This window comes from Chionomys nivalis, chromosome 4 (assembly GCF_950005125.1).
Source record: "Chionomys nivalis chromosome 4, mChiNiv1.1, whole genome shotgun sequence".
NCBI lineage: Eukaryota > Metazoa > Chordata > Mammalia > Rodentia > Cricetidae > Chionomys > Chionomys nivalis.
In genome coordinates this window covers 15012909-15025316 of record NC_080089.1, presented here as the reverse complement: position 1 = coordinate 15025316, position 12408 = coordinate 15012909, and the positions used below count along the sequence as shown (strand labels likewise).

Here is a 12408-nt window from a genome sequence, read left to right as displayed (position 1 = left end):
AATGAACTTCAGTCGTCTGAAGGAAAATACTTGCTCTTAACTTGTGGGCCCCTCTCCAGGCCATCATTGATGTCTCTGTTTGGGGGGAGGGGAGCAATATTTCTTAAAATGCCAAAAGTAGTCACAAGAAGATAGACTTTATATTTATTTAATTGCTTTATAAAGCTAAAATTTAGGGGCTGAAGATGGCTCCACAGTTGAGAGAATTGGGCCCAGGTTCAATTCCCAGCACTCCCGTGGCAGCTCCCAAGTGTAGGTAACTCAAGTTCTAGGGGATTTGATGGCTTTTTCTTGGCTCTTAAGGTACCTGGCACAATGTGGTACACAGACATGCATGCAGACAAAACACTAATATACAGAAAACAAAAATACTTAAATCTTTAAGAACCCTAAAATACATTTTACTGAGTTTGTTTTATGGGCAAGTCTCATTCCCTCAGAATCTTTCACTGTCGGTTGGGTCTACATTCTGAATCGTCCACGTGGTGTCTTCTCTGCTTTAACCCTTCAGGTCAGTTGTTTATAAAACTTAACGCAAACATGATATTAAAAGGGAAGTGTAGCCGGGTGGTGGTGGCAATACCTTTAATCCCAACACTTGGGAGGCAGAGGCAGGTGGATCTCTGTGAGTTCGAGGCTAACCTGGGCTACAAGAGCTAGTTCCAGGACAGGCTCCAAAGCTACAGAGAAACCCTGTCTCAACAAACAAACAAATAAACAAAACAAACAAACAAGAAAGCGTTGCACTTCTTAGCTGACTTGGTAGAACTTAGGCTTCAAAAAGTTATGGTAAGACACATGTTAGGAAAGCTTTCTGACAAACGAAAAACCAAGGTCATCCTTGTGGCACGTTGAGTAACTCCCGTGCACTAGATCCTCAGTTGGCTGCCGGGAATGAAGAAGAAAGGGACTTGGACTTACATGGGCACAGACACAGTCAAGCTCAAAACTACATATCGTTTAGCCATGAAATTGACCTTGATGTACTTGTAGAGAGCCAGGCTCACTCTTACCGTCTTGTGGGAAGTTACTCCACAAACACTAATTACTTCAGCAGCATATGTAGCGTCCAAAGCCACAGCTCTTCCCAAAATCTCCTTTTACACCACATTAGAATTTTCCTCTTCTCACCAAATCTGCTGACAAATCATCAGATTCCGGTTTCCCTTTCTCTGGTGCCTCTAAGCTGGGAGTTAACACAGCAGGAGAGAAGTCACAGTCACAGTCAGCAAACCTGGGCTGCTCCGGCAGTCTGTGGGTCACACAGGTTCAGCGAGCAAGCCTGTACCCATATGACTTTGGACTTTTTTTATATGGAAGCCTTTATTTTATTCCACTTTTTCTCATCTGTGAAGTATCCATTTGCCTGCTAGAGTCACATGCCCGGCTTCTTTCATCTAAAATGTCTGCCTGGTGCCGATGCCTGTGTCTGAGCTGGGGTGTGAGGGTCTGCATCGGGAAAGCCCAAAACCATTGACTGGCTGAAGAAGGGCTTGCAGTCCTTCAGGTGGCTGTTAGGAGAGGGCAGGAAGTCTGCCATATGCTGGGCCTCCTTCACTGAGGCCACTGAGCATCGAGATTCTTCCTCTCTCCCCATCCCCACCGCCTGTGGGGAGCAGATAATTTTATTTCATGTACAGAGACAAGACTGGCCAATGTCCATATGTAGGGGTCGTTCCTGTAACCTCTGGCCCCTGATACAATTATGTAATTGGGAATGCTTGCTGATTGACAGGCTGTCCCTAGGGAAGGGCAAACATGGCCGGCACCACATCTTTTGGGATTTGTGTGGATTAGTCCAAAACCTTGGCCATTAATTGATTCCTGAGGCATTTTGGAAATCTCAGTCCTGCTTCAGACATTTTAAGTTACGGGTTTGAAATTTTAGAAGTTCATTATTGAATAGCAGAACTATTAACTAAGGGGATTCTGTACAACTGAGAAAATTTCTGCTTACACCAATTTTAATATGCTAGCCAAATGGTCATTGAGTATTTTGACATATTATGTACTGGAGAAACTAGATTGGAGAAGTTTTCGTTTTTCTCTAAGGATTTTTTTTTTCATAAAGTGGCTGGTCTGTTGAAGAGCCCATCAGTATTTTTTTCTAACGCCCCACGATCGCATGTTACTAAGGGACAATTAATCTTTCCGTGTAGCATAAAAGTAGACGAAAGACCGGCAGCGTTCCTCCGAGCCATCCAGCTCCACGTCGACCCTGATGTGCAGCTGGTGAGTGTGGCCTCTGCTCTGGGTTTTAGATGCATAATATTTATGCTTTCTTATGTCTGAAGTCTTGAAAAAGTTCTGAACATACTTGTCTGTCTTAGTCAGGGTTACTATTGCTGTGATGAAACAAAGCATTCTGGGGAGGCGAGGGTTTGTCTGGCTTATGCTGCCATATCATAGTTCATCACTGAAGAAGTCAGAGCAGGAGCTTAAGCAGGGCAGGGACCTGGAGGCTGAAACTGATGCTTGCCCAATTGTGTGTGTGTATGTGTGTGTGTGCATGCCCTTGTGTATGTGCCTACTCACTTGTATGCACACTCGTGTGTGCATGGGTTCTTGTTTGCCTGCCTGTGTATATGTGTATGTGTGACCCTATTCCTTCTTTGCATGCATGTATTGCTAACTTTGCAGACTGGGGCCTAAGCATGATTTTATCACACGCCAGGAAAGTTAATATTGGCCTCCCTATTAGTAGAAAGCTTTCTATTTACAATCAAAATTTGTAGTTTATTCATCTCTCAGGCCTGGGCCCCCACAGCTGAGCCATGCAATTGCCTGCATAACTGTTCAGTTTCCCTGCAGACTGCTGTGGTTATCTCTGTCTGCTACACACACACACACACACACACACACACACACACACACACACACACTTCAATGGATAGTATATTAAATGAAGATAATTCTCACTCTAAGAACATTAAATTCAATGAATGTAAAACTGTGCAGAAAAGTGCAAACATTTCTTTGCACAAAAATTTATGATTTTTCCCAGAACCCAGAGTTCCTGGCATTTCCTGTCGTTTTTTTGTAACTCTTTGAGTGTATGTTACAAAGTGCCCTTTACTCTTGACTGCTCTTGATACAAATGTCCTAAAAACAGGAACCACAGGGTGGCCAGCTAACTTTTGGAGAAAAAGCATGCAAGAAAGAGGTCTGAGGAGACTATTCAGTTCAGGAGAGGATGAAGAGGAATCATGGCTGTATCCACAGCTTGAATACCCATGTAGCTAGCTGCCTTTGCCAGGGTGATGGGTACAATTGGAGGGAAACTGGCCAAGTGAAATGGCATCTCAAGGGGTACAGATTCATTTATCAATGGCTCCATGCCAACTTAAGGGATCCATAGCCATGTTTGCTTTTGCTTCTTGGGCACATAGGGCAGACAGTATCTAGAGAATTCATGCTTTTGTCCTGACTCTCCTACCAGACCTGTTCAGAGACAGAGAATGTTTAAACAGATTCCAGGATGTCTGCAGAACCTAACACTTACATGTTGCCCATAAGCTGTTCAAAGTGTGAGCGGCTGGGTTTGATCTCGTGTCATTTGCTTTTAGGTGATGTGTATTCTGCCTTCCAATCAGAAGAACTACTATGACTCCATTAAAAAATACCTGAGCTTTGACTGCCCAATCCCAAGCCAGTGTGTGCTCTCCCGGACCCTGACTAAGCAAGGGATGATGATGAGTGTGGCCACCAAGATTGCCTTGCAGATGACCTGCAAACTTGGTGGCGAGCTGTGGGCCGTGGAGATTCCGGTGAGGACCAACTGGCACAGTTTCCTTTTTCATGACCAATCGTTTCCAGGTCCTATTAGTGACAGTATCCTGTGATCCCAGTGTCTCAGTTGCCCGTTGATAGCTTGGGGGCAGAGGGCTAGTTCTCAGATCTGAAGATGCCCAGTTTCCTTAGAGAATTTATTGGTGTGGTGTATGCAGGCAGCCAACAAGTGTCTCTTGCATACTTTCGGTTGGATCCAAATTGCTTCTGTCTGTTAATACAATGGGCGTGTAAACGTGTGATCCCCTGTGGTCCACTCTTTCTGATGTGTGTGGTTGAGCTCCCCCTGGGATAGGCACTGTACAAGCCTTGCCAGAACAGTTCCAAAAGGGGGTGAGACACACCCCTCCTCTCTGGGAGCTTCTGTTTAGCTGCCGACAAACTTCATGGGAGAGACTCTCAGGTGTCACAGACCTGGGGCGGGGCATTGGTTTGGGTTCTCCTGACTGCCATTTTAAGCCCTGTCCCATGGTGTCTACTTTGACGTGTGTTCAGCGGAGTGTGCCTTCTCAGAGGGAACATAGCCTGCCATCTGGACCTGTGTCCAGCACAGTGTGCCTTTCCAGAGTGGCCTTGTACCCTGAGGGAACACAGCCTGCTCTCTGAACTGCCCACACTGTGATGGATACTCCCCAGATGCCTCATGAGTGAGGAAATGGGAAGTAGCAATGCTGCCTGTCCCTCCTCAGCCGTCGCGAGTGTGGTCATAGCTAAGCGAGGAGCCTCAGCCAGCAGTCGGGAAAACAGGAGTGGGGTTCATCTTCACATCTTCCTGACCAGGTAGAGGATGGAGGGACTGTCACCTTCCTTGCCCCCCTCTGCCCCTCACCCACTCCCAGAAGGCAGATGGCCAGTTAGGCCCTTCAGCGAAGTATCTATCATAATGTTCCTCCATCTTTCTTTCTTTGGTGTCTGGTTTAATCATCTGTCCCATCTGGAGCTTGGTTTCTTGGGCATATAGCTTAGCTTGAATAATGTGCTAACTGGAGAGATTATTTAAATGCTCATGTTATTAAATCATGACTGCCTTCATTTAACAGTTGAAGTCCCTGATGGTGGTGGGTGTTGATATCTGCAGAGATGCTCTCAACAAGGATGTGGCGGTTGTCGGGTTTGTAGCCAGCATTAACTCCAGGATCACCAGGTACCGTAAACTCCTCTCTGAGTCCCTTTGGGCTGCTTATGTGAATATGTGTTTGGGGATGACAGCGTTGGGCTGGATAACCCCTCAGTGTCTTACCCTGGAGAAATACAATTCTCTCTCTTGGCAGCCATTCGTTACCTTCATCTAGGGACAGACCATGACATCTCCAATATATATGTATATATATATATGTATATATATATATATATATGTTAAAATTATTGTTAGAATGTGCTTTAAAATTTAAAGTAGCACATATTAATAGCATAGGCCAGTGGTTCTCAGCCTGTGGGTTGCAACCCCAAGCAACCCTTACACAGTACTTGCATATCAGATATTTACATTACAATTAATAATAGTAGCAGAATTACAGTTATGAAGTAGTATAATTTTATGGTTGGGGTCACTAAAACATAAGGAACTGTATTGAAGGGCCTCAGCATTAGGAAGGTTGAGAACTATTGGTATAGATGTTATATTTTTAATATACTTTATCAGTTCACCCCATTATTCTGTTACATTGTAAAATATTTTATTAATTTATGCATGTATATGGAAGCACAAATGCCATGGTGTGTGTGGGGTCAGAAGACAGCTGTAGGAGAATACAGTAGTTGGTTCTCCATGTACCATCTGGGGCCTGGGATTGAACTCAGGTCGTCAGGCTTGGTGTTACGTGCCTTTACCTTCTGAGCCACCTCTCCTGCTCCTCCACCAGATTTGTAATTACATTTTGAAGAACTTATGACATACATACCAGTCTTTATCATTTACTCCTGTTTTAAATGCTGATAGTTAAACTAATGAATTGACGGCACTAGCAGAGTAAAACAGAGCCTCCGTTTAAGCCATCCACAGGTTCGCTGGGGTGACTTATTGTTTCCGCTCCAGCCACATCCCTGGATCCTGAACGCTGGGAAGCCTTGTGCCTGTTGTTCTGAGTGTGGGTGAGGAGCGCTCTGTGCACTATATAAAGCACCTTAGCGTTGAAAACAGACTGCTTTTAGTTCTACATGGTCTGCTTTTCCCTCTGCAGCTGAGGCCCAATGGTCTGGTTACCTACAAGCCCCATAGTTACCCATTAAATGTGAGCGTGACTGACTAGTCCGTAAGGCTTCTGTGGGGTTCTGTCAGATCGGAGCGTCAGCATTGCAACCTGAAGTGCATGCTTCTGCACATGCAGTGATCTTCCTTGTCAGCACTTGGACGTGCTCCATGTGGGGGCATGCAAAAGGCTGCTAAAGTCGGGACAAAGGTAGAAAAGCCTAGAACAGGCTTCTGGCTCTTGTTACATTGTAGTCTTAGGATTGCTTCAGGATTTTTAATTAAATAATAAATTTTGAGGCCATAGCAGCTGCTTGCAAAGTCTTTGTTTCCTGGTCTCAGCAGTTTGATTTATTCCATTAAATTAGTGGTAGGTGTGGAGCTGCACTTTTAAGATACAGGAAGAGTAAACACCTTCCTTGCACGGACACAACTCATTCCAAGTGGTGTGTGATTTCTGTAAGAGCGTCAGTCATTTCTCAAGCGGATCTGAGAAAGCACCTGCTCTGCCATCTTGATGTCACTCGAGATTGAGAAGCATTTGTAATTGTGCTACCTTAATTACAGATAGGGAACTGTGACAATGATGTCAAAACGTGCTAGTCACTTCTTGTTGGTGTGAGGAGTCTGAGACAAGCTCTTACAGGAGGAAAACCCGATTCTGCTTGTGCTGCGGAGGTGTCAGGCAGTCTCTCAGCCCCATCCTCTGGGCTTGAGATGAGGTTGAACATCTGGGTCTACGCTCAGCACAGCTGCTCACCTCAGGGCAGCAGGAAGCGGAGACAGCAAGATGCATTAGAGATTGAGTCTAGAGAGGGACGTTTCTTTCAGAGGCGTGTCCTCAGTGTCCTGCATCCAGCAAAGCCTCCTTCCTCAGAGCACACTTACCTGTTGGTTCAGTTCGGTTCTGTGGATCAATCCGATGCCGTACCCTCTGATAGAGTCACTTCTCCCTAGTGCCACAAGCTGAAGAGCCTCCAACACTCAAACCTTTTGAGGGGACCCTTCATATCCATGTCCTGACACACTAAGTCTTGACTTTCATTTCCCATGTACCTTTAATTAACAACTATCAAAATCACCCGCTGTCTTGTTGGGATGGTAACTCCGAAAAGTCATCTCTAGGACTGGGTTCAAGCTTGAGGAATCTCTGGACAGTTTATGAGCAGACGATGTGCTAAATTAGCACATCGTTTGGGGTGCAGGTGTGGGCCTGTATCTGCACTGCCTGCACTCCAGGCCGTTCTTATCTTTCTTTAGGAGGTGCTAACGACAGCCCTTCAGACTCTCCCGGTGCAGGCGGAGAAGTTCAAGTTTGGATTTGTGTCCAGGTCACATAGCTGTTGGAGTCCTGGTCAGGGTTCGAATGCAGATGGCAACACTGAAGGATGACTTTAGGCTCGGAAGAGGATTATTTAGTATGGTTGTAGTAGACAGCATGCAGAGTTGGGAGCCTAGTGTTTGCGGCCGGCGTCTGTCTATGACTTAACGGGTCTGTTGTAGCAGGGTCTGGACGTTATGTTTCACGTTTGCGTTTTGTTTATTTCAGGTGGTTTTCCCGATGTGTTCTCCAGAGAAGGGCAGCCGACATTGCAGATTGCTTAAAAGTCTGCATGACTGGTATTTGATGGTGTGGGCTCCTAGGGACACCCCAAATCCACAGACTGCTGGCAGCAAATGCCCGGACCTCCAGCTCTCACTCAGTTGGAGACCCCACATCTGTGTGCTGACAGGCCAACATACGGTGTAGTGTTTATGTCGCTGTGTGTGCTGAGCACAGCGCCCCAAGCCAAGAGTGTGTGGTTTCGCAGGTGACCCTAGCCAACAGTTTGAGGCTGAGTGAGGCCTGCACTGGAGAAATGAGGATCAGAGGCAACATTAATTCTGCACAGGAAGACCAGCCTTTCGCCCTGAGGATGGGCGTGCTCGAAGAAGAAGTGTGGTATACTGGAGGAAGACAGGGAAGACAGGAAGTGAGGGGCTGTGTCCTCTTTGAGCCCCAGCCACTTTGGCCTTTACCATTGATCAATATGTGTATCTGCTTTGTTCTCATCTATGGTGTCCAGTCTCGAAACCTAAGGGGTTGGGATGTCTTTTAAGTGAACTTGATGATCCTTGTTGGGCTTGCTCTTGGAAGTGTGATTATCTTCTGTCAAGCCAAACCCCTTTCCTAGGCAGTAGAGGCTCCTGAAGTAGCTTATGCACTCTACACACAAAAAGGAATTACCGCATCCTGTGACTTTCTCCTCATTTAGAAACTCGGCCCATGTTTAGCTGTTCCACCGAGAGCCTCTCTCGTGGAGGAGTTGCCATCTGGTGCCTACTCCGCAGCAGGTTATGGTTAGAGTGGGTGGAGATGGTTCAGACTCCGTCCCATCTGTGAGACAGACTCAGATCGGGAGTCGGCGTGAGGAGTTGCTTTGAGAGAATTCCGGAGTCACTTCCTTGTGTTTTCATATTTATTCTCATTAGGGAAGAAGACGATACCAACAAATCCAGCTTGTCTCGAGCAGATTCAAAGACTTAAAGTTGAATTAGTGTTAATTTGGTTTCAGGCATTTGTCCACTGCGTGAATTAAATTTTGTTTTCTCACTTCAATATTCAAATTTGGCTAAAGAAATATGTTAAATTTAAGAGTGTATTATGCCACAGAAACCCTTGTGATTGCCAAATAGCAGAGATAAAGGAATAGTCCTGTTGGCCATTTTTACGTTATTACAGATACAACCCAGAACTAAGGCTTCTCATCTTACCGTGGTCTGAAAAAGCAAAGTTACTTAAACGTGATGTTAGTTTTGGTAGCCCGGACGGATGACTCTCTTCTCATTAACACTCTCCAGGAGCTCTCAACAAGTGGTACAAGTACAACCATGATTTGCCTTCGCGGATAATCGTGTACCGAGATGGCGTAGGGAACGGGCAGCTGAAGGCGGTGCTGGAATATGAAATCCCGCAGCTGCTGAGCAGCGTGGCTGAGTGTGGCTCAGGTGCCAGGTATTCTGTTCTCTCTCTCTGACACTCACAACATGTGCGGCCACGATCCAGGTATTCTTCCCCCCCCCCCCCCCCCGATCCTGACAATGTGTACGGCCATGATCCAGGTATTCTGTTCCCTCTCTGACACTCACAACATGTACGGCCACGATCCTGAACGAGTGCTTTGTGAATATGACTTATTTTTTAGACAGTGAAGTTTTGCTGTGTTTCTGTGCCATACCTATATGGATGGGTTTTTCTGAGACTGGAGTGTAGTTCAGATAGTCTAATATTAATATCCTGATGCTGTAAGTTTTTGGGGGCCTTGAGTCAGGCACCGTGAGGTAAGGAGCTGCAGAGTGTTTCCAAGAGCTAGCAGGGGTCAGGGTATCAAAGATGCTGTGTATGTATTAATACTCCACTGGGGACGGGGAGCTGTGATTTAAAATTTGAGTCTGAAATTAACACAAGAGACAGAGGTTCTGATACAGCCACCAGTACCCAGATAAGTCATGAACAGGGGAGAGGGAGTCTCTGCAGGCAGAAGCTGGACTGCCTTGATCATGCAGCTGCCCTGGTCATTTTTTACTGCTACATCTGCTGTTGTCGTGAGCCGTTTTCTTCAGTGATTTTTTTTTTTTTTTTTTTTTTTTTTTTGGTTTTTCGAGACAGGATTTCTCTGTAGCTTTTTTTAGAGGTTGTCCTGGAACTAGCTCTTGTAGACCAGGCTGGCCTCGAACTCACAGAGATTTACCTACCTCTGCCTCCCGAGTGCTGGGATTAAAGGCGTGCACCACCACCACTCTCTTCAGTGGGAGGGAGGATGCAAGGAAAATCCTAGAATGGGAAAGAGCAAGGATAGTGCTCCCAAAGCGGGTCTCAAAATTCTTAGGGATCGTCTTATTCCCAGGCAGTGCAGATCTGGGTGTGGACACACTCCCATCGTGGTCAGCCAAAGCCCCATGGTCGCCAGCCACAGAGGAATGGCCGAGGCTCGGGTTGTTCCTGGTACAGTGGTGGGAAAGCCAGACAGCATACTGGCAATGCCACCCGTAGCTACAGCCAAACTGGCAGTTTCTTTTTTGTTACCAATCCAAATAGACCCTAACTGAAAACAATTGTATGTCTGTCTAGAGAACGAGGATTCATGGGTGACTTTTATTTTGTTTTGTGGTGCTTTTAGAATGAATTTCCTTTTGTTTCTCTTACAAACTGACCAGACAACCCAGAACTGTTTGGATGGGCCTCAGTGCCCTTATTTCCACCTTTTTGGTTGCAGCAGCAGGAGCAGCAGCAGCACCACCACCACCAGCAGCAGCAGCACCAGCAGCATCAGTACCAGCAGCATCAGCAGCATCAGCAGCAGCAGCGGCAGCGGCAGCAGCAGCAGACTCTCAGTGGTTGTGGTGAGGAAGAGATGCCTGCTGCGGTTCTTCTCCGAGACAGATCGCACCGTGAAGAACCCCCCGCTCGGCACTGTTGTGGACTCGGAAGCAACACGCACTGATTGGCAAGTGGCACTGGGAAACTGATTGTGTGTGTGTGTGTGTATCTGTACGTGGGTGTGTGCGTGTGTGCACAGGTGTGCACGCTCGTGTGGAGGCCAGAGTTTGATAGCAGATGTCTTGGATTGCACTCCACCTTCTTGGTCAAGATAGGGTCTCTCACTGCATCTGGAGATGAGGGGTTGGCTGGGCCGTCCCTGCTTCCCCAGTGCTGAGGCTGACCACAGGCATACAGCCACATCTGACTTTGTTTGTGTAGACATGTGTGCTGCAGGACCCAACTCAGGGCTTCAGGCTGCACATACAGCAAGTGCTTGGCTCTCTAACGAACCTCCCAGCCCCCAGACTGACCTTTTGCAAGCACACATAGTGGATTGTTTCAGTTTGACCCTGCTTTGTGATCCCTTTTCTCCACCCCCCCCCCCCCCCCCGTTTCTCTGTAGGTATGACTTCTACTTGGTCAGCCAGACTACTAACCGGGGGACTGTTAGTCCCACCTACTACAACGTCATCTATGACGACAATGGCTTGAAGCCTGACCACATGCAGAGATTGACCTTCAAACTATGCCATCTCTACTACAACTGGCAGGTGAGTAACAGCTGTTCACTGAAGTAAGGGTGACGCTAAAGATTAGCACCTGGGACTTGCCTTGTCCTTTCCCTCCCTCCTGCTCCCTACTCCTGACTTCACTGGGAGGTGTGGACACATGAGTCCTTAAATTCAGGGTTGGAGGATCCCACTCAGTCAAAGAAGTAAAACCGCAGGAGGCGTCTCAACAGCCCCAGGTTCTGTCCCCACAGGATTTTAATCCCACTCAGTACCCCAGGCAAGACTGGGGATAGCAGTTTTGTCAGTTCATGCTACACACGAGAGACGTGAAGCCAGCATGACCGTCCCTGGTGAGGTGAAAAGTCATGGTCTGCCTGTGTGCCTATGCATTAGGCCCAGGCTTGCCCTGAGCCCCTCTAGAACACGAGATCACAGGAAGCTTAGGTGGGCACATGTATCTCCCCGCTCCCTGCTCCTGAGGCAAAGCCCCGCCCCTACCAGCCCATCTCGCCAGTGAGCTTAAGTTTCCAGTGGGCAGGGCTGCCTTCTGTTGGGTAAGTTTAGTTGTCATTTATCTAGGATGCATTCTATTGGGTAAGTAACCAGTAGGTGAAAAGGTGACTAATTAAAAAAATCACTTTGAAAGACAAACAGGTTTATCTCTACAATGCTATCACTCCCTTTCCTCCCCAGGGCTTAATCAGTGTTCCTGCACCCTGCCAGTACGCACACAAGCTGACCTTCCTGGTGGCACAAAGCATTCATAAGGAACCAAGTTTGGAATTAGCCAATAATCTCTTCTACCTGTAAGCATTGGGCCAATAGCAGGGCTCAATGGAGATAAAACAAAAAAACAAAAACCAAGTTTCTGTGTTTTGTACAAATCTGCCTAAGGCTCAGGGCTCTTGCTGCCTAAAGAGTTGAACCTAATTTTAACCTAATTTTAAGTAATGGGTTTCTTATGGCTTTTTTCATACAACTTTGTCCTTGTTTATTGTTGTGGTTTTTTTTTTTTAGTTGATGCTTAAGTGAATTCTCACTGTGGCATTTAGGATTTATCACCACAGTTAACTAGGTCTAAAACAACGTTTGCTTGGTCTTTTGATGGTGGCTAAGTGGGACTTTTAACTTCCTGGGGTTCTCAGAGATTTTCTAAATATTGTGGAGTAGTCTGTAGAGTGGTTTAAATAAAGACGATCTGAGCATCACGGATGCGTTTGGTGTTACTGGGAAGTTGAGAGACTTGAACCTGGAGTTTCAGTAGCTGTGTCCAGACACACCCACTGGACCCTGTGTCAATGAATTTTCTGTCTCTGAAGCAGGACTCAGCGCTTGGTCTGTGACAGGCTCTCATTGGCCCAGCAGCAGTGCCCTGTGTTGGAGCCCAGCCTGACTTC

At 46.6% G+C, this 12408-nt stretch overlaps 1 protein-coding gene across 2 annotated transcripts in view; it reads left to right on the top strand.

Moving 5' to 3' along the window:
* Piwil4 (piwi like RNA-mediated gene silencing 4) overlaps positions 1-11821 on the top strand; it is a 36804-nt gene extending 24983 nt beyond the window's left edge. For both annotated transcript variants that reach the window (XM_057767784.1, XM_057767785.1), the window contains 8 exons: positions 2160-2232; positions 3567-3767; positions 4830-4933; positions 7527-7597; positions 8819-8972; positions 10336-10464; positions 10903-11050; positions 11705-11821. In XM_057767784.1, the coding sequence (XP_057623767.1) occupies positions 2160-2232; positions 3567-3767; positions 4830-4933; positions 7527-7597; positions 8819-8972; positions 10336-10464; positions 10903-11050; positions 11705-11821 (997 nt within the window). The remainder of the gene's footprint in view (positions 1-2159; positions 2233-3566; positions 3768-4829; positions 4934-7526; positions 7598-8818; positions 8973-10335; positions 10465-10902; positions 11051-11704) is intronic.
* The last annotated feature ends 587 nt before the right edge of the window (positions 11822-12408 follow it).